The sequence below is a fragment of the Barbus barbus genome, assembly GCF_936440315.1.
Source record: "Barbus barbus genome assembly, chromosome: 27".
NCBI classification, from domain to species: domain Eukaryota; kingdom Metazoa; phylum Chordata; class Actinopteri; order Cypriniformes; family Cyprinidae; genus Barbus; species Barbus barbus.
This window is the reverse complement of record NC_136755.1, coordinates 25,172,605-25,195,805: the sequence shown is the minus strand read 5'-3', so window position 1 is coordinate 25,195,805 and position 23,201 is coordinate 25,172,605. Positions and strand designations below refer to the sequence as shown.

The 23,201-nt window shown below is 37.1% G+C and overlaps 1 protein-coding gene across 1 annotated transcript in view; it reads right to left on the bottom strand.

The window, feature by feature from the left end:
* Positions 1 to 22,799, bottom strand: part of LOC306847467 (glutamate receptor ionotropic, kainate 5-like) — a gene marked incomplete at its 5' end in the record, with an annotated part of 48,988 nt that extends 26,189 nt beyond the window's left edge. The window contains 11 exons of the mRNA XM_079381412.1: positions 275 to 478; positions 6,933 to 7,040; positions 7,428 to 7,532; positions 9,003 to 9,155; positions 9,765 to 9,926; positions 15,084 to 15,137; positions 15,487 to 15,665; positions 18,250 to 18,415; positions 19,695 to 19,792; positions 21,444 to 21,608; positions 22,673 to 22,799. Coding sequence (XP_079237538.1) covers positions 275 to 478; positions 6,933 to 7,040; positions 7,428 to 7,532; positions 9,003 to 9,155; positions 9,765 to 9,926; positions 15,084 to 15,137; positions 15,487 to 15,665; positions 18,250 to 18,415; positions 19,695 to 19,792; positions 21,444 to 21,608; positions 22,673 to 22,799 — 1,521 coding nt within the window. The remainder of the gene's footprint in view (positions 1 to 274; positions 479 to 6,932; positions 7,041 to 7,427; positions 7,533 to 9,002; positions 9,156 to 9,764; positions 9,927 to 15,083; positions 15,138 to 15,486; positions 15,666 to 18,249; positions 18,416 to 19,694; positions 19,793 to 21,443; positions 21,609 to 22,672) is intronic.
* Between the last annotated feature and the right edge of the window lie 402 nt (positions 22,800 to 23,201).

Sequence of the window (23,201 nt, the reverse complement as noted above, 5' to 3'; positions counted from 1 at the left end):
ATTATACAAGCTGTAGAAATTTTTATTTTTATTTGATTAATATTAATAAATTTAATAGCTTATGGAACATTGGTGCATTATCATATTCCTGTTGCTGCAGTCTTATTAAAGCAATAGGAAACAAGTGCATTTCCAATGGATATAAAGCAAATAAAGCTCATATTATAAAAAGCCCAAGAGTTTCATTGAGGGTCAGGGTGACTGAAAAGTGTCTGTATTTTTACATAGTGTGTCCACAGAGCTTAATTATGGACATGCGCGCAGACATGCGTACCCTGTTGATGAGTTCCCCCACCATGCCAGTCCACGACCCATTAGGTTCTGGAGCTCCATACAGCCCGTCATCCACCAGTTTGATCCGGAAGGAAAACTTCAGTATGTCTGCCAGCTCCCACAGCATATCCACACAGAATCCCTCGTACTGATCATTACCCTGAAAGTCCTGGTATTTTGCCTTGCGCATCACGTATGGATTTTCCTATAAAACAGGACGAAGGTAACATTTAACGCTCTAATATTCCACTCTCAGTTTCTACACAGTGAAGCGCCATAAACTCAATGAAAGTCAATAGCCATACAATGGAAGTGATTTTGATTGGTGTTAAGCCATGAAATGACAGTAAAATCCAGTTAAATCCAGTTCCTTGGCCTTGACATGTGAAAGTTCCTATTTGGCTGCAGATTCCTGGTTTGAATGTATTATGTATTATTTCTTCTACAGTGTGTTGTCGCCTCTGGATAGCAAACTTATTTTCTTCATTTTACAAGCAAATGATGCAAATAAGATGGTTAACAATGAAGGGATGGCTTGTTATGCCATGAGATTTTTTTTTTTTTTTTAACATAAATACAAACAATAACACATTTTAAAACAATTACAGTCCAATACATTTGTATGTTATTAGGAATCGCTTAAATGTGTTTGTTGCCTTGTATGATAGTGGAATGAATAATGATGCAGTGAATATGGATGCAATCAATGAAGGTACTATAGAAATATTGCTACTATCATTTGTTGTTTTTAATTTACATGTTGATCTTCTGTGGTATTATCCACTCTACTTTCAAAATGGGCCATATTTCAGAGTGAAACACTAAATTAAATTTGAAAAATGCAAGGCAATTCTCTGTGTTATTCTTCTAGAATTGACTGGATGCTGAGAAGTGGGTGTTATATACCAGAATGGAACGAGACCGAAAGTTGATATAGACATTGATGCTTAAAACAGTGTTTATTAAAATCAGCTTGGTTAATATCACCCAATAGCCCGAGGTAGAAACTGATGACTTTTCCACAAAAAGACTAGGAAAGTGCATTAAAGGAAAAGTTCACTCAAAAATGAAAATTACCCCATGATTTACTCACCTTCAGGCCATCCTAGGTGTACATGATTTTCTTCTTTCAGACAGATACAATCGGCGTTATATTAAAAAAAATGTCCTGGCTCTTCCAAGCTTTATAATGGCAGTAAATGGGGTTTAAGATAAAGTTGGATGGATGAAGTCCAATAAATGTGCATTAATCCATCATAAAAAGTGCTCAACACAGTTCCGGGGGAAGGGTTTCTTCCGAAGTAAATCAATGCCTTTGTATAAGAAAAATATCCATATTCAAAATTGTATAAACCATAATTTCTAGCTTCCACTAACTGTCGTATACACGTGTTCATGAGAGAGTCGTGCTCCAGCGGATGACGCAGGATGTAGGTATAGCGTAAGCTCCAGTCAGAATTCGCTAGTCTCACGAGAACCAAGTTTTGTTTAGAGCAAAGGAAAACCAGTCTCCTTTTGGCTTATAGGGTGAATTCAGCTAAAATCAGGTAAAATGGGCCAAATAAGGTTGTAGCATCATATCTCTTTAAATTTTTACAGAAAATCACAATAAGTGAAGTGACATAGTGCCAAGTATGGTGGCCCATACTCGGAATTCATGCTCTGCATTTAACCCATCCAACCTGCACACACACACAGCAGTGAACACACACACACACCGTGAACACACACCCGGAGCAGTGGGCAGCCATTTATGCTGCGGCGCCTGGGGAGCAGTTGGGGGTTCGGTGCCTTGCTCAAGGGCACCTCAGTCGTGGTATTGAGGGTGGAGAGAGCGCTGGACATTCACTCCCCCCACCTACAATCCCTGCCGGCCCGAGACTCGAACCCGCAACCTTTGGATTACGAGTCCGACTCTCTATCCATTAGGCCACGACTTCCCCATTAATAACTGATCTTGCAATGTTGCTTCAATATTTGATGACATGTATCAATCATTTTTATTGGTCTGAGTTTTTTAAGGCGGGCAGGGCAGAGTGTTACATGAGGCTTGTCAGAGAAATTGTAAGGTAATTGAGCCTGACATAGAACATTTCATTAATCACTAATAAGGGTACTAAAGCAATTATAAGTAAGCTTACCAACAAAGCAAAGGGTTATGAACAATGTTTTGACATGCTCTTTCAAATAAAAAAAAGTTTAATTTATAAAAGAAACTTTAATTTTTGTGGAAAAAGGTAGAAATGGCTGGTTAAGCTAAAATGGGCCACAATTTTCAGATAAAATGCATACACACACACACAGTTTTAGATAGAAATTAAGACTGAAAATAGGTTTATAGGCCTACTGTAGATATGTTTCCATACAAAATCACATGCATGCGTACAAAAGACACCAATGCACAGAAACACACACCTATACAACATGATCAGTTCATTTTTAATTGCATTGTTTAATTAAATATGCATTCACTTTATATTTAATGAAATACATTTATGGTGTTGCTATGGCACACTAAAGACAATAGTGTCAATTTACTGTTAAAAATAAAACGATTTAAGCTGAAATTACCTGTGTTGTTCTCTTCTTATATTGGCCCATTTTACATGAATGTTGTGCCGTGGCTTAAGAAGGTACCTGCTGATACTCTAACTCTCATAATTGATACTTTTTCCACATTTACAAAATATAAATATATATAATAGACCCATGCTAATTTATAAGAATAGCTTATTTGATGGTATTATAAGTGATTTACCAAAACGTGGCCCATTTTAGCTGACTTCACCCTATGAAAATCCTCCGACATTTTCCTTTACAAATTCTCATTTTGTACTTCTAATTTGTGACTGGCGTTTTGTTTTGCTTTTTCCTCTGTGCTTCTGCATTTGTCACTTCCGCGTTCTTCACCACATTTGCCTACGTCATCCGCTGGAACACTACTCTCTCGTGTACACGCACACGACGGTTAGCGGAAGCTAAAGATTATGGTTTATAAAGTTTTAGATAAGGTTATTTTTCTTACACAAGCGCATCGCTTTGCTTCACAAGGCCTTTATTAACCTCCGGAGCCGTGTAGAGTACGTTTTATGATGGATTTATGCCCTTTATTTTGCTTCAAATCTCTACAGCCATTCACTGCCATTTTAAAACTTTTAAGCGCCAGGACATTTTTTTTTATTTGATTTTTTTTATATAACTCCGACTGTATTTATCTTACAGAAGAAAGTCATATACACCTAGGGTGGCTTGGGGGTGAGTACATTATGGGGTAATTTTCATTTTTGGGTGAACTATCCCTTTAAAAAAGTAAATAAAATCAATTTCGATTTAATGCTTAACTTCAATATTACTTTTTCATAATGAATTCGACACAACAACATAGGTTTGCTTAAAGACCTACTTTGTGATGGCATGAATTAATCTAGTCTTAAATGGATATTTCACCCCAAATTTAAAATTGTCATCATTTACTCACCCTCACCCTTTACTCAGAAAAAAGAAACTCATACAGGTTTTGAACAACATGTGGGGGAGTAAATGATGACTCATTTTCATTTTGGGGTGAACTATCCCTTTAATTTATGATTTGAGATTTTTAAGTTGGAATCTAATAAGCTTTTCTTAGGCAAGGCAAGGCAAGTTTATTTATATAGCACATTTCATACACAGTGGTAATTCAAAGTGCTTTACATAAAAGAAAGTGAAATAGACATTAAAATCAATAAAAACATGGAAATAAGAATAATAAAAACAAGGAATTTTAAAATGATATAGAAAATGATTTAAAATAAATTTAAAGAAAATGATTATACATAAAATGTATTGCAGTCAGTTCGGACATACAGCACAGTGCTCATTCAAATGCACAGTTAAACAGATGAGTTTTGAGTCTTGATTTAAATGTTGCTAATGTTTTAGCACATCTGATCTCTTCTGGAAGCTGGTTCCAGCTGCGGGCCACATAATAGCTAAAAGCAGACTCCCCTTGTTTTGTGTGAACCCTTGGTATTTCTAACTGACTCGATCCTAATGATCTGAGTGGTCTGTTTGGTTTATATTCAGTGAGCATATCAGCAATATATTTAGGTCCTAGGCCATTGAGTGACTTATAAACGAGTAAAAGTACTTTAAAATCAATCCTAAATGTAACTGGAAGCCAGTGTAAGGACCTGAGGACTGGTGTGATATGCTCAGATTTTCTGGTTCTAGTCAGAATCCTGGCAGCAGCGTTCTGGATGAGCTGCAGTTGTCTAATGGTCTTCTTGGGAAGGCCGGTGAGGAGACCATTACAGTAATCCACCCTGCTGGTGATAAAGGCATGAACAAGTTTCTCCAAGTCTTTACTGGAAACAAAACATCTAATTCTTGCAATATTTTTGAGATGATAGTATGCTGATTTAGTTATTGCTTTGACATGACTACTGAAACTAAGGTCTGTCTCCAGAATCACCCCAAGATTTCTGACTTGATTTTTAGTTGTTTGACCCCTAGAGTGAAGGTATGCATTCACCTTGAGAACTTCATCTTTGTTTCCAAATGCAATGACTTCAGTTTTCTCCTTGTTTAACTGAAGAAAGTTCTGGCACATCCAACTGTTAATTTCATCAATGCATTGGCAGAGGGAGTCAATGGGGCTGTAGTCATTTGGAGATAAGGCTAGGTAAATCTGAGTATCATCAGCATAGCTGTGATAGGCAATTTGGTTCTTCCTCATTATCTGACTTAGTGGGAGCATATACAGGTTAAACAAGAGCGGTGCAAGAATTGAGCCTTGTGGGACTCCACATGTCATGGCCGTCCACTTAGACTTATGCTCTCCTATACTCACATAATAACCTCTCCCTTCTAAGTATGACCTGAACCATTTGAGTGCCATCCCAGAAAGCCCGACCCAGTTTTCCAGTCTCTCTAAAAGTATGTTATGATCGACAGTGTCAAACGCAGCACTAAGATCTAGTAGTACCAGCACTGATATTTTGCCAGAATCAGAATTGACGCGAATATCATTTATTATCTTAATGAGTGCTGTCTCTGTGCTGTGATGTGCTCGGAAACCAGACTGAAAATTGTCCAGGTATCCATTTGACTTTAAGTAGTTGTTCAGCTGATTAAAAACTACCTTTTCAATAATCTTACCTATGAAAGGAAGATTTGATATGGGTCTATAGTTGCTCAACATGGTGTTATCAAGATTGCGCTTTTTCAGAAGGGGCTTAACAACTGCAGTTTTGAGGGAGTTTGGAAAAGTCCCAGAAAGAAGTGAGGCATTCACCACTTCTAAGAGATCAGCCTCTAAACAGTTAAGCACATTTTTGAAAAAGGATGTGGGAAGTGTGTCAAGATAGCAGGTTGAAGATTTAAGGTGCTGTACTATTTCTTCCAAAATTTTGTTATCAATTTCTTTAAAAACACACATAGTCACTTCTTTTTGAAATTGCGGTCGAATCTGTGTGACCTCTGCATAACTTGAGGATGTGCCAATCTCCTTTCTGATATTATTGATCTTCTCAGAAAAGAAGGAAGCAAACTCATTGCATTTGCTGTCGGAGAGCATTTCACTGGGAATCTGACTTGGGGGGTTTGTCAGTCTCTCAACAGTCGCAAAAAGAGTGCGAGTGTTGTTTAAGTTACTGTTTATAAGGTTTGAAAAGAAAGTCTGTCTAGCTGTGGCTAGTTCCACATTGAAAGCATGAAGGCTGTCTTTATAGATGCTATAGTGAATTTCGAGTTTCGTCTTCCGCCACATCCGCTCAGCTTTTCTGCATTGTCTTTTCATGCTCTGAACTGCTGTTGATTTTCTCCAAATTGATTTCTGTTTCCCCGTCTTCTTGCTGACCTTTATCGGGGCAATATCATCAATAACATTCTTAATTTTTGAGTTAAATGACTCCAGGAGAAGATCAACAGAGTCTGCAGAAATGGTTGGTGTTAATGATATTGCCTCCATAAATAGCGCACTAGTGTTCTCGTTAATGCATCTCTTTCTGATAGAGACAGATCTAGATTCAGTGGTGACCGAGATCAATATATCAAAGAAAATACAGAAGTGATCAGATAGTGCTACATCCTTGATTACAATGGATGAGATGTTTAGACCTCTACTGATGAGTAAATCTAGAGTGTGTCCACGATTGTGTGTGGGTCCGTGCACATGCTGACTCAGGTCAAAAGTGTTTAAAACAGTTATAATTTCTTTTGTAGTTTTGATTTCTGCATTATCTATGTGAATATTAAAATCCCCTGCAATAGCAAAACAGTCAAACTCTGAGGAAATCATTGATAACAGTTCAGTGAAATCATCAACAAATCATAAACTCAAGAAACAACATTATTACACTGTATAAGATCTGTGTAAGCAACCAAGGCTTCTGAATTATCTCATATCCTCCCTGATATAAATAATAGATTACTTTTACAAACATTTGTAGAGCCCATAATAACATTTAAGACACTTTAATGCAGAATTTGGTTTAGAGAGATGCTCTAAAAAGATCGTGCCTGTTCATGTGCAATATTTGAATCTGAAAAGCTTGTACCAGTGAGTGGCAAATTTGTAAAAGCACTATAATTCACAATGATCTCTGGTCTGAAACGCTCCTGCCAATGTGCTGCCAAACCCACACAGCCCATGGAGTCTTATCTGGAGAGGTTCTTACCAGTATTGTCGTGATGATGAGCGTCTTGTTGGCTAAGGTCTCGGAAGTGTTGATGTCTAAAGATGTAGAGTTCATAGCCAACGTGTTATTGGAGTACCAGACACCGATCTGCACATGTGAAGTAAAAAAATTAATAAATAATGCTTCGCTTTAATAGCAAAGACGACACAGTTAGAAGTACTTTCATGAGTAAATCTGCACTGAAAGAGCTGAATCATATCAAATATTTGTATATTTTCAAAAACATGTTTGATCTCGCAGGAGGGAAACAGGCAGGAATAAACGAGTTGATTGAATAAGACGAGGGGATGAAGGAGAGATAAAAGAGCATGAAGCGAGGGATCAATACTATGATCAATAAGAGAGGAGTGAAGTGGTGATTACTCCAGCTACCACCCATTCATTAGACCTCACAACCTCTCCCGTGATTCCGGATAAAATGCAAAGTTAGTGTTCATGAGAATGAGCTTGTGTGTGTGTGTGCGCGCACGTTACCTCTTTGTGACCCCCCTTGGATTTCTCAAGAATACGCAGTGTGTAATTGGTCCTCTGGCCTTTGCTGTTAAACTCCACGCGGCCTGTTAGGCCATCATACTCTACCTAAAATGAAAAAGAGAGAGAGGGTTGGGATTTAAACCAAGGCTAACAAACAAGAATGACTAATAGCATTAATTTTGACCTACAATATTATGGTAGAAATTATAGCGCAGGCGGTGAAAAAGAGAGAGAGACAGCCAGAGGGCAAACTTTGAGATGATTAAGAAAGTTAAGGTGAAGTGTCACTTCTGCTTCACCAGTGTCACCAAATGCAATCGCAAAAATAATGACTGTTTTCATTATTATTGGCAAGGGAGGTAAACACTTGGAGTTATGGAGACAAACCGAGAATGGCGGACGAGAGGAGGAGTGGAGATGGTGCCAAATGGAGTGCTGAAATGATGGAGTGATGGACAAACTGCAAAACAGATGGAGGGGCACAATGAATGAAAGAGCGCACTTGTGACTAGACAACATAAAAAACACTGTCTAGTATCTCACAGAGTGTAATAACTGTATTAGAATGATAAAATACAAGCAGGCCTTCAGACAGGTTGCAATAAACAATGCACATCTGGTGTTAAGGGCACAGCTATAATTGCTCTGAAACTAATGTCATTTGTAAAATTACTGTGGCTGGGTATAATCATCACAGAGGACATAAAAGTTATACTGCATTGGTCATCATCAGGCCTGTCGATGGATGGAACAACCGGGAACATTGTCCTGGGCTCTGTGACAAAGGCGGCTCATTAAGCACTCCAGCTTCTTGTGAAAAAAGGCATTTATTTTAAAATGAACATTAATTTTTTTGCATAAATTACAAGATGTTTTGTGGTTGTAGTAGCATAGCAAATGAGACCTGTGAATTCATTTCAGCTATTTTTTTAATTGAATTTGTATTATTTAAATTATTTATTATAATCATTTTATTAGAATTTTATGTCATCTATGTGCATAAATATTATCTATTTATTCATTTTATATATAAATATTTTTTTTTCAGATTTAAGTTGGTTCATTTGCTGTTGTTATTGCTGTTTTCTGCATAGTTTCACAGTGATGAACTGTGCTAAATGTTTCTTGATGTTAAATGATGCTCAGCGACACTCAATGCACAATAATGCATTAGCAAAGGTTTAGATTTATTGCAGAGTAAATTGAAAAGCAACCGTCATAAACTCTCTGAATCTTGTTTATCGACGCCAAGGGGGCCGCTGCATAGATTACAAAGAATTTTTTGTTTCCATAGCATGCTCTGATAAACTGTGCACAATAAGACAGGGAACGTATATTTACAAAGTAAATAAGGTCAATTTCATGTTAACAGAGCCTATAAAAAGTGGCACACAGAATCACATCAACAAAAAATCCAGATTAAAGCAAGGACACTGATGATTAGGCTTCTACAGCTCATCAGAGACGACATCAAAGTGGCATACAGTAAGAACAGCTGTAAAGACTAAACACTAAAGTCATCAAACGCAGAAGTCAGAAAATGGCTGCAAACGGTGTAGCCATGGAGACACGTACCATGCGCAGGTAGTTCATGAGACTGGTGCCGTGCTGCCAGATGAGTGAAGACGTGCAACTCAGAGGCTTCACTCCGATCTCCTGACTGCGGTTCAGTTCTCGCACCGCTCCGACCACCACATGCACTGCATCGAACATCAGCGCTGATGACAACTGTAGGTGGAGAGAGAGCATGATAGAAACGAGACGAGAGATACGCCGAGGCGAACATAGAAAGAAAGAAGAAGAAAAAGAGAATAAAGGAATGTAGAATTGAGAAAGACAGCAAATGAGGTCATTAGGGGGGCAAGGAGACTTCATGTCTATTAGGGCCTTACAGCAACTGTCTTCCTAACAGAGGTTCCTAAATTGGGTTGTGTGGCACACATCCTATTTGGACACATTCGAAAAAACCTTCTGGCAGAAATAACGTCTCATTATTCCATAGACTTAGTAGTTGCTATGGTTTACAGTTCGCATTTTTTCCCCATCTAAGCAATAGAATATCAATGAATATCAATAGAATATCAAATTACTGAAATTATGGAGGCTCTTGGATTTAAAAACGCTACCAAATACATCACTTTTATTCATATGCATCTCCTGACAGATCAAGTTTCAATTGCTTGATTTAAGAATGTTAGCAGAATCTCAACCTCTCAACAGCTCATACAGGTAAAGGGTTTGCGTCCTAATACTGAATTGCCACTGATTAATATATTTGTGAGTTGTAATGTTTCTCATATTTAGTGTTATTTAGTAAGTCTATCTTTGTAAGCTCACCGCTGGACCAGGATAGGGGCTGAGATCACATCCTTCCCTCCATGACAGGTTTAGACTCCTGATGAACTCTAGGTAGAAAGGATGACTGCTGTTCAACATGGAGAAGCCAACGATATTTGACTGATCATCTACCACATCATCCAACCTCAACAGAGGGAAATCCTGAGAGAGAGAAAGAGAGTGATTATAACACCTTTATTTATTAAAGCTATGGTCTACGATTTCAAAGATTGTTCATTATTAATAACCTCGTTTAGATGCTGGTTATGGTTCTACAGTACAATCCTAATAACATGAAGAGAAAAAAGAATGAAAAAAATCCATTCACTCTATTGGGTGCACACCCGCAGAGAAATTGACCAATGTAAGCTGTCCGGCCGGACAGCTTACATTGGTTAACTGCTCTCATCCAATCCCCTGCTCCACTCGCGTCTCCACCCACCGCACCCCACCCCGCCTCCTCCTGCGACATGAAATTTTGCGCGAAAGTAGGCAGCATCAACTCAGCAATGGAGAAAAACCAACAAACAGACAGCAGCAAGCGGCCCCTGCTCGCCCCAACAGTCAAGGTTAGAAGAAAGAGAAAGTCAATTGAGGAAAGAGCAGAGATTAAAAGAAAATGTGAAGAACGCCGGACTCAAAGCCGAATCAATATAGGGTCCACCATTGCCCGTTGGAGGAAGCTTCAGAGAAACCTTGGACTTAAAACCGACGCTGACATGGCTGACTTTTTGTTGAGCAGGTAAGCATTTATTTATACTTTTATGGTGTGGTGTATTACATAAATAGCTTTTTATCAGTCTGACAACATGATCATGCTACCGGTCGGCATTGGAATGTTAGCCGACATCGCACATGGTACATCTCTGTTCCATGTTTACTCCTGCTTGACTGAGTGACGTTGTTCAGGTCGTTTCCCGGTGGGAGGGATCAGGTAGCACAGAGGGGAAGGGTGTGCGTGTGGAGGGGCGGGATGAGTTTTTTAAAAATTCTGGCTTTCTCGACTGATTTTCAACATCGTAGACTACAGCTTTAATACAAAACATCAAATCTAAACAATACAAACAAGTTATAAACCTCATGTTAATTTACTTAACCTAAATCATTTAACAAAAAGCAATGCATAATTTTCAGTCCAGCACAACTTTTCTACACCCTGAACCCAGAGGTGTGTAGTAACGAGTTACATTTACTTCGTTACATTTACTTGAGTACATTTTTGGGTAACTAATACTTTTAGAGTATATTTTAAAATGGGTACTTTTACTCTTACTCAAGTATATTTTTAGAGAAAAAACGGTACTTTTACTTCGTTACTGTGGGCGACTCTCCTCTCGTTACTTTATCTTAATGCAATACAAGTTAAAAATGCTTCGGTTTATTCCAAACGCTACTTTTCTCTGGGCAATGAACGATGCCCATTCGCGAATGATTCATTCTTTTGAGTCGATTCTGTTTAAAGACTTTATCAAACCAGTGAATCGGTTCGCGAATCAGTTTGAATGATTCGTTCAGTTCCCTGCCGCACGCGCTGAGTCTCTGAAGCGGTTCTCACTCAGATAACAGAGAGTTTAAGAACATCAAGAGCGCTGAAGACGTGGCTTTGGATCTACAGTCAGTTGAAAGCACATCTGCAAAGGCTTGTTTGCAAGAGCTATATGAAGATCTTTATTAAATGAACACCGCGTGTGCTGTTTACTGTTCCACAGGTATAGGCCACGATACCACTATGACATTACCAGTTTGTTGTACATGTACCTTACATTAAATACAATGTATAATTTATACATTAAATAAGCTGTCACAGAGTATGAAATGAACACCCGCGGAACCCGCGTTAGCTCTGCGCAGCGGCGCGTGGCCTGTTCTAGACACAATTAATATTCATATTTTTATAATATTTAAGCTTGCAAAAATATAGGCTACATTTTGCAGAACAGAAGATCCGTCAATATGCATTGTTTCGTTATGTTCAGAGCAGTCATGTGAGGCGTTTTCAGAGGTTTCAGTGTCAGAGGTTATAGGATAATACATAATTTACTTTAAAATATAATTTAATTCAGTGATGCAAATCAGAATTTTCATCAGCTGTTACTCCAGTTTTCGGAGTCATATGATCCTTCAGAAATCATTATAATATATCGATTTATTACCAGTGTTGGAAACAGTTTTGCTGCTTAATATTTTTTGGAACCTGTGACATTTTGTTCAGTATTCTTTGATGAATAGAAAGCTAAAAAGAGCAGCACTGATAATAAATCAACATGATTTCTGAAGGATTATGTGTCTCTGAAGACTGGGGTAAAGGCTGATGAAAATTCTGATTTGCACTGGAATAAATTACATTAATATATATATATATATATATTGAACGGCAGTGTGTGTGTGTGTGTGTATACACATTACATAAATGTAATCTATATATCTAAATAAAAATAGACTATATTCAGTATATGATCCAAAGTAACTAGTAACTAACTACTTGAGTAGTTTTTTTATCTGATACTTTTTTACTCTTACTCAAGTAACTATTCAGGCTATTACTTTTACTTTTACTTGAGTAAATATTTCTAGAAGTACTTTTACTTGATTTTTACAGTTTTTGGGTACTCTACCCACCTCTGCCTGAAACTCTTCAGATTTCTATAGTTTTTCCATGAGTGATAAAAAAAATGAATTTGTGTATTATTCTTGCCTTTATAAGCCCCTTAAACGTCCATTCAACATTCTTTTTACAGCCATAAATAATTCAATTTACTAAACAGACTGCCATTTTTGCTTGACCTAAAAGAAAATAATTTTTTTTGTCTTTAAAATATATATAAAAAACAGGGAAATCTGAAGAGAGAGAGAGTGTTACCGAAAAATACGGTGAACATAGAATGCTGTGGTTTTTGCATTTAGAAATAGTTGAACTAACGCTTTAACTAACAGTTTAACTATAAATTACTCATGGTTTTGTCCAAGTTTTTAGTATAAACTGTATTTTTACCAAGCACTGCTAGTCAGTCCCGCTTGGCCGCTGTTTTATCATCCTGTTAGCTTGAGCTGAGGTGAATATATTCTCTAACACCTTGTCAGCACAGCTTTAATGCTATAAATATTTCAATTTGACCGTTTTACGGATAAAAACTCGGTCTGTATATTATTTAAAAGCATTAATATAGTAAAGAAGTTGCTGTAATAGTTATTGAAGCGAATTTTCAGGGTCATACTGGTAAAAATGAGAACTTAATCATTGAATATAAAGTAAAGAATTGAATATAAAGTATACTCCGCACAGTAAAGCTGAGTATACTGAGAGCTTTTAAAAGTAAAATGCATTTTTTGTAATGTCATTGCATTCTCTAGAAATTGCCTTGACTTATAATGATGTAGTGTGTCTTCAACCCTCTGTGATTGCAAACCTAAGCACAGCTTTTAATAAATTTATAGTAAACTCAAACAAATTCTTCAACCAATTTAATTAGCTACTAATGAACTGATTTGAAAACTACTGATTTATCTACTGAAAATCTTGTAGAAATGACAGAAATGGATGCAACAGTGACATACAACATAATAATAATAAATCTAAAATTGTATTACACATTTATAGTGATTTAATAAATCTGTGCTTCACTCAAATTCAATATTTACATATCATTCTTTTGATATGTAATGAATAGCTACATTAGCCCAGCCAGTTTTTGCAAATATCTGCTGCTCCCTATGGGATTGGGAAAACCCTCATCCATAAATAAATAGTAATTTACTGAAGGCAATATTCAACCCAGCTAGAATTCCACTCAACATAAGTGGTACCCACTAGGAACTTTCAAGGGAAATATTAAAAATGGGCTCAGAAAAAAATGATTATTTTAGCTGTCCTTGAGTACCATGGCTTTCACCTTGTCTACCAAATCAATCAGCTCTTGTGCTTTGTTATTTACTGGCAAGTGGATAATCCCAAGAGGTACAATAGGCAGTGAGTTTGTCAATGGTAAAGTCAACAAAGACTTTTTCTACAGCCGTGTAGCAGCAGCAGGGAAACTATTGGTGAATCCATCAATTGGTGCCAGAGCAAAGCAGCTTTTAGGTTATTTATCACAAACGGTTGCCATCTATATGGCAGATGAAGGAGGATCCAACTCCACCTACTGTATAAATACACCCATTCAGTTTTTCACAAATAGCTTCCCTATATGTCTGCATACATTGGTCCCCAAGAAGATTCCAAACACTTTAAGACCTTCTAGAGTTCAAGTGCATTTCAAGCGAAGCCGTACGATGTCCTTGTTCTGTCATTGACCCCCTTCAGCAGCAGTAGGCCTTTTGATTCCTCCTGAGGATGCTTTTCGTACAGTTTATGAATGGAGGTATGACAGATAATGTTACTCTCTTTGAAGGACTTGATAATGGCAAGTATCTTTCATCTTCCATCTGCTCTCAGTTAGATTGCTGGCAATGTGAATCTGACAAGATGACGAGCTTATTCAAGACGCAGACTTAATTTTAAAGACTGCTACTGAAAGCCATCACTCAACAGCCACCAAAGAATCGAATATACATTTGCAGTATTACCTGGAGGTTGTCTGCATTTGTCCCTGTTCTTTGGAAAAAGCTTGCCAAAGTCAGATTAATAAAAGGCTAAGCTTGAATTTGAAAGTTTAAATGAGCAGTTTTAAGAAAGAAAAAGACTGAATTACATTTTATTACACTTTATAAAAACTGTAGATAGAAAATTCTTTATGATGCCATAATGCTGCATTACTAAATTAAAACATTCACAATAAAATGTCATTCAACTCATCTTCTGTCATACTCCTATTCATGTATCTTTAGCCTTTTTTCGGTTGGCATGCTCTCAGCTAAATTGCTGCCTTACTGCAGAGTGAACTCTGGATTCCTCCCAAATCCAAGAAGAAAAATAAATAAAAACTTCATAAAAAAATGCAAGTTAAACAAATGTAATCTCTAAATGTTTTAAATATTTGCCATTTACTGAAGCCGTAAGAACCATTATGTTTGAACAGTCTCAAATCTTATCTTCCTTGATTCAGTTTGCCTCTCAAGGTCAAATGCTTTAGCCTACTTCACTTTAACTTGTAACAGTCGTATTAAAATCCTAAACTCACAACAGTAGCATATGCGACCTCAAAACAAGGACATAATCCACCTCATCCACGATGATGATGATAAACGGCATGCATGCGCTGTGCATCTGTGATGAGCTGGTCAATGGCCAGGCCTGCCGTCACTGTTACTGGATGAAAATGGGTTAAGGGGAGAAAGGGTAGTGTGTCATTGGTGAAAGTGAAAAAAAGGGGGTTTGTTTACCATTGTGGTGAGGATGTACTTGTAGAAGGCTGACGTCATGCCTAATTCTGAGGCCTAGAGAGAGGAAGAAACAGTAAGAGATGTTATATATCAGAAATCATACTACTGAGTTGAGTCATATGTCAGGTATCTGTTTTTCACTTGTGTTGAATATTAAAATCTGAAACAACAAATCAGGTATTTAAAATGCAATTTAAACTCGGCAATAAACTCAATTTAAGTACTTGTAAATCAAAGATAAAAGTTATGAAATTATTACATATTATTAAAATATATATTATATATACTGTAAATATACACGATTTGTTTTCACTTAAATTGGAAGAAAAAAAAATGAATTCAGAAAAAATCAAAACAGTAATTTTAATTTCTGACTTTTTGACCCCTATTTGACCACACATACCTTCTTTAGTATTAGTATTGACACTGATGCATTGGCATCAATGATAATAGTCGCAACTTTGTCATCACGGATTTCTTTCAGCAGGGGGGTGGGGTCCAAATTTTCATCAAGCATTCTGACTGAGAGTGTTTCCCGGGATATGAGGAAGTGACGCACAAGCTCCTCCAATCGCAGCAGGCCTGAGATGTAGCATAAAACCCCATTATAACATTATGCAAGCATTAAAAAAAAACCCATTGCCAACATATATTCCTGGGCGTTTGTGAAAAATTAGTAAAACTCATAAATATTATTAGAATTCTTTTACAATGACTGTACATTAGGGGTGTAACGATACACAAATATGACGGTTCGGTATGTATTTCGGTTTTAACGTCACGGTTCGGTATGATTAGGGGGAAAACTAAACTTTTTTAATTTTTTTTTTTAATAAACAGTGGTTTACTGAACAAATTGCTCTTTCTTTAAATAGATTTAGTTATAGTTTACATTTTCTTAGTGATAAAAATCTACCTCAGTTTATGCTTAAAACTATAGGGAGCCCTTTTACATTATAAATGTTACAATTAGGCCTAACAGTTTAAACCCAAACTTAAATTGAATTACTATTTATTTTTAAACAGATGATCAACACTCAACTTTAAAAAATAATTGTATGCAAACATATAAATTGCACATAATGCAGTTTTTAAATTAACTTACTAATAATAAAATTTCTAGGCTATTTGTTAAAATACATTCAATTACACACTGGCTGTCGTAGCATGTTTCATAACAGATACATTTAAAAATACATTAAATAATTAAGACTAACAGGTTTAGTAAAATATAGTGAGTATATCGTGTAATATTTCACGAAATACTCCTCTCTAGACTTCATTTCTCTAGTGAACTAACGCGCTGTGGACACTGCTGACTTGCTGAGGTAAAAGAAATGCTTTTTTGTTGAGTTTTGTTGATGTCTTTCCACGGTTGAAACACTGATTGAGCAATTACACGAGGCATGAGATGTTCAGTCATGTTTATTCGCATTAAAACTAGTAGTACAGCGGAAGGAATGATTGCATTCACTCGCACTCAGCTCTGCACATGTCTGCGGAGAACCGGAGCTGATCACAGCCGCTCAAGTCAATGCTTGTGTTGGGTTTATACCAGCACGTTTTTGAACCGTCCCAAAACCGTACAGCGATCTGTCATGCCACATCAAAGAGTGTCAAAAACGCCATTTATTATTTGAATTTCCTGGAAAAAAAAAATACTGTATTTGTTCGGTACACATGCGCACCGAACCGAAAGACCCATACCGAAACGGTTCGGTACAAATACATGTACCGTTACACCCCTACTGTACATCAGAATGGGCATTCAGCATAAATATATCAGGTGGTGATTAAAATAAATGTCATGTATCCATCTAAAACCTTTTAACAACTTCAATAAAATGTCAATTGCTGTTAACCTTACCTTTCTTTCCACCCTGCTCCTCCGTATTAAAGTCAGTGACTATTGAATTAATTGACTTTGATAGCCAATAAAGTTAATTCCGTATGTACATAAATTTGTGCTCTAAGCCACCACAAAATCCATATGGTGACGCCATTGATTTTGGACTGCAGTCAACAAGATGCATGGCTAACGATAACAGCAGGGTGAAGTGATGAAAGAGTGCTTTCTCAAAAAACCAAAACAAACACCATGTATCCATGCTCTTACACACATCCACATCGGTAAGGAACCAATGGGTAGATGAGCACATCCATGCATGCTAATGCGCACAGAGAACTCAAACCCAAACGTTACCGCCTGCATTTTAAACGGACAAATGCTTGCTTATACTTTAACACGAGCACAGATTGCAATAATTATATGGAAAAGGATGGGATAAGTGCAGATATGCAAACAGCAGTAAACAGTGGTGCATAAAACCAAAGCACTATTATCCAGACCATACCAATCAAGCGAGAGCTGCTCGCATCAGCAAGTCACGAGAGAACAATTTGCAGTCAGCATCGTAACGGCTCACATACGTTTCATTCTAGTGCGCTAACTACTTCTCATTAAGCTGAGTCAGCAAAGTAGAACAAATACAATTAATATTTCTTCTTGTTTGCTTGCTTGTTGACACAATCCTCAATGTGAGGTCCCTCAGATCAATAGCTCTACTCATCGTCATTTTTCAGTGACAATCATCTGAAAGCCAGATGTGCTTTTTAATTAAGAAGTAAAGTACTCAAGTGTTTCCAACCGTGACTATATTAACAGTTGAACATGGTTACATGTGGTAAAACCCCATACTATTCTATTTTTATACTTAATGTACTTTTCTTCAGTTTTTAGATGAATGGAAAATGTTGCAAACCAAATTTGAATTTGTGTTGATTATATACACACTATGAACTAATGTATGTGTGCTAACTGCTAATCCACACCACCAACATGTTTGTTGAATATAATGTTCATTTATCATCATCATGCAGAAAAATGAATCCACACGTATAAAGCTAAAAAGAGGTTTAATCTTATAAAAACATGTAATTTGCTGAAGCGGTGGCATAGACTTTAATAACATCATATAATAGGCACAAAGCCTAAAGATAATGCACTTATGTTAAAGATAAAATCAACTGCGGCATGTATCGGCTACTGTGAAATGAATTATAAGGGTGCTGTGCACAATGAACGGTTCAGTGTGATCTGTAACAGCAGAAAGACAGAATGGCCAGTTCATAATTGACCATGTCTGCGTTTTCCCTGCAGACTTACACTCTGCTTTGGCACAAATCAAGCTGGCTGTCGGGTAACTGAAAGAGCGCAGGATGGCACCGATGGCCAAGCTTAAGTCCTCGTTGCTAGGATACAGCGTCACTGAGGCAAAGCGGAGATATGGCAAGCGCGGAGTCTCCTCTGGACCAATCTTGATGTGAGGGATCTTGGAGGAACAGACAAGAATAAGGAGGAAGATTAGAAGAATAGATTGTGGGATTGACTAACATGGGGTTTTCCATGGCTGATGCCAATAGCTAAAGCAGCAGTTTTCAATCTTGTTCTTAGGGGACCAACAGCACTGTACATTTTGTACATCTCTCTTATTAAACACACCTGATTCAGAACATCAGCTGGTTAAGAAGGAGCTCCATTAACTAACCTGAGAATGTCAGGTAAGAGAGACATACAAAATGTGCAGAACTTCATATTTATCAAAGAAACCTGAAAAAACTGAAAAAATTGTTTCCACAAAAATACGAAGCAGCACAACTGTTTTTAACATCTGATAAAAATAAAATAATGTTTCCTAAGCAGCAAATCAGAATGATTTATGAAGGAACGTGTGACATTGAAGACTGGAATAATGTAAAAAATAGTAAAAATTTAAATAAATTAAAATAGAAAACAGCTATTTTAAATTCTAATAAGATTTCACAAAAAAAATGATCAAATAAATGCAGCTGTGTTGATCATAAGAATTTAACAACAAACAAGCAAATAAATAAATACAAATCTGACTGACCCCAAATTTTGTGGTGGGATGCCAATCAAAAAAAATAAAATAATAAATTACTATGATCGTTGCATTCCACTTGCAGTAATGACAATAGGGATGTGCGAAGATTCTAAATGAATCCCAACATTTAAATTGAGGTACCAGACAGAATGCTGAATGTTGCTATTTAAATGGAAAGTAGAATTAAAATTCTAAGCATTTCATATAACTGCAATTTTTACTATAAAATCAAAGTTTGACTAGAATTTAGACTTTAAATGTTGGTCTTTAGGCCTGAAGGATTTATAGGCCTTAGAGACAGAAGGACAGAATGACTGAAAGATCGCTGGACGATTGTCATTTTTTTTCTTTGAAATGCTGCATTAAAACAGCATTGTTCATTTTTTATTTATTTAGTAATTTCCAGGTTTCAATTATATTGACAATTTGAGATTAAAAGTGCTGACCACACTGTGTAAAACAGCCAGATATCGGCCAATTAATCATCCTGGCTGATATATCATTCTATCTCTCACCGTAAGGAAGGAGAAGAGAGAGAAAATTAGGGAAATTAGGGAAATTAGGTCAGAGGGGGAGATGCTTTTCAAGCAGCAAAGCAAAGGCACACAGGAAATAAGGGCCTGTGGCTGAGGAGCAGTATAAATTTATCATTTCAAGAAATGCTCTCACAGATACATACGCAAACGCCCCTTCCTTTCATTCTCACCTCTTTTTCCCCACATATATGACTGACAGTGGATCCGGAAGCAGGACTAGAGGCAGGACCAATGACAGAGACCACTCCCTTTGGCAGGATCTGACACACTGAGAGGGGTAAAGATATATATTATTAGAAAGAGACAGATAAATAGAGATACCATGAGAGAGAGAGATAGAGAGCGGGGTGATAGAGCAAGACTGAATGAGAAAGGGACAGGGTAGAGAGAGACAGACATTACAGTGGGCAGAGAAAAAGCCAACATCTTGGATGCCGTACAGTTCTGTGTCCTGTTCCTAGATGATATATCAAATTAGGACTCAATGCAAAGCTCTTTTTGATGAATTACATCAATAAGCACAACACAGATTTATGCTCTGCCTACAGGAGATTGCTGCTCTAATTCTACACAAGAACGAGGGGGAGAGAGAGCACACGGTGTATATTTAGATGAAAAGATTTTTTTCTTGCTTGCTTTTGAACTGTGTTGCACTGAAATGTTCAGGGCACTGTGCATGTGTGACATGGGTATGTAATTAATTTAGAATCAAATTAAAATCTTTTATCCTGTTACATTCACATGCTGTGAGTGTGTTATCGGTCCATTTTAGTCCAATGGTTAAAGCAAACTTGAATTAAAAATTGACTCTATTCTTGGCTTTATTGTGCACTCCTCAAAAGTACATATTCTAAAGAAAAAAAAAAATGTTTTTCATCAAATTGTAATGTGAAAATAATGTCAACCAACAGCCAAATGGCTTAAAAAGATTAAAGAAAAACATTTAAGCATTGCATTAATTTACTATTGCAGGTAATCAGCATTAAATCTTGCCAGTAGTTTAAATATGTTTACAATAACAGTATAATATAATAATAATTTAACTATTAATTGATAGTAAATAGTATATTAATTAAATATACATTTGAAAAAGAAATCATCCATACTTGACCTTGTACCTTGGCTTTCAATTCAAAAAGCATCCTCTATTAAATCTTGTCAATGCTTAATTTAATAGTTAATGAAAAAAAATATAACAGCAAATAACAATACATTATAAAAAGAAATCATCCAAACTTGACTTTCCATCCAAAAAGCATCCTGTAAAATGCCCAGTTTTAAACCTTCAAATTCAGATGAATGTTTAAAAAAACATAAACAAAAAAAAATTGTTTTCAGACTTGTTTTCATCATTGTTTGAGACTATTTTTTTTTAGAACATTGTAGGTGCTTCATGAAATCCTCATAAAATGTCATTTCATTTAAAAAGTCGTGACGTATTGTCAAGTATGGTGACCCATACTCGAAATTGGTGCTCTGCGTTTAACCCATCCAAGTGCACACACACAGCAGTGAGTAGTGAACAAATCCACACACACACACACACACACACACACACCGTGAACACACACCCGGAGCAGTGGGCAGCCATGCTGCAGCGCCCGGGGAGCAATTGGGGGTTCGGTGCCTTGCTCAAGGGCACCTTAACAATCACGGAATAATATAATATTAATAATAACAATACAAAAATAAATTTGACCTTCAGCTTTGACTTTCCATTCAAAAGCATCCTCTAAAATGCCCACTTTTTTTAATCCAATCAAATTCCAATAAAATCCTTTCCCATCCTACAATTTGCTGGATTTTCATTCAAGTTGTTGAGGTTTCATTCAAAATATTTCACATTACAGAAGTAAAATTGTGAATGCCGTTTGATGAGGGTACCACGTGTGTGTGTGTAGTCGTTTTGTTGGACTCACTCGTGTCTGTCGTCTCATACTGAGAGTCTCTCTGCAGCTCAAAGATGTCGACCTCCACACGGGCTCGTGCCGGGCCCTCCATCACACTGTTGATGTTCTCTCGGGCCAGAGCCAATGCCAACCGCTCTCCACGTCCACACGCTGACTGATCATCTAAAATAGCAGCTGAAGAGGAACAGAAAAAGCTCTGTGTTTTGTTTCTGCTCTTGAATTTAATTGAGTTTTCTGATGTTGACGACTGAAGTTGCGTTTGTTATTGCAAAAAGATGGAGTTACTCATCAGGATTGAACAGAAACAAGTTTGCAACGAATGTCGCATGTTGCGATTTGAACTGATTAGATTGTGCTATTGAGTGCATTTTCTTTGGAGGCTTGCCAGAGATTAATTGATGCTTTATTGTTCGCAATAATCAAGGCGAACATGCTGATGCTTGAAGCAATCAGTCACATGCTGTGAAGCAACAGCCGAGTACAAGCCACTTTGAAAAAGGCTCCTGCTTGAATCCGATAATACTGGCTAATTTCGCCTGAACTCTGCTCTGAATGGATTCAAAACGGATTAATCTTATTTTTGATAAATCAACAAAAAAGTAGAAGCAAACGATCCTAACATACATTTCTAAGATAATCACTTAACGCTCTCTGTTCTGCATAACAGGTGTTTCGCTGAAAAAGATTAGGCCTAGTAGGATGTCAGTACATCAAAAGATGCGTTTAAACATTAAATCAAGAACAAGCTTTGTAGTCACTATAAAGGTGGGCTTCACTGTGATGCTTGCTGCCTCCATTACAAGAAAAAAATATGGGTTATCAGGAGACTCTACCGCTGCTTATTCCAATTAAAAAGTGTTTTATTTTTCACATGATCTCTACAGATAAAGCTGGAAGAACTGAGGCAGAATTAGACCTTCTAATGGGTAGAAAGTGGATGAGGTTAATGCCGCAGTTGCATAGGTGAAGTCCAGTAGTACTATTACTATTATCCCTGACTATTAACTTTTCCAACACCGTTTGTGCTACTGACACGAATGATACCTCAAATTATGTGGCTTTTTGAGGAGATTCTCTCAGCAATGTACTATTTTCACCGGGTACATGATAAAACAGGCAAGATGATCCCATAGTGTTGACTTGGACCAGTAAAGCAATCACTAGAGACACCCTAGAAACAGAGAGATGATGTGAAGATGCAATTGTGTGTGTTTTGTATCAGGAAGTGGTGGACTCACCCATCCTGACGGCTGCGAGAGAGGGTGCCTGGGTGTGAGAGGACGGGGCCATGGTCAGCAAAAGCAACAGCAGGAGGAGGAAGTGGAGGTGAATCGATAGCAGCAGCAGCGCTGGCAGAGCCGGCATCTTCCACTGCTCCTCATGGAGAAAGGTCGTCTGGCTGCCTGCACCCCCACCTGGAGGGCAGGTACGAAATTATGCGTGAGAAGTCATCCACTGACATACAGAGTTAAGAAAGAAACTAAGGATGCACGGTATTAAAATTCTGTCCGATATCGAAAAGCAGATAATAATTGTCATGTTATAGCCAGTAACCAATAATGGGCTGATATTAAAATTCTATTATGCCTAAATACATACTATTTTGGCTAAATAAAAATTAAATACAAATACAAAAAATATTAAATTGTCATGTTAAATGTTTCCAGTGAATTTCGACATCACAGCATTATAAATGTACAATATGAAAAATGGAGATTCTTTTTGAGATTTTTTTAAAGATTGCATTACTAATTTTTAGTTTAACTG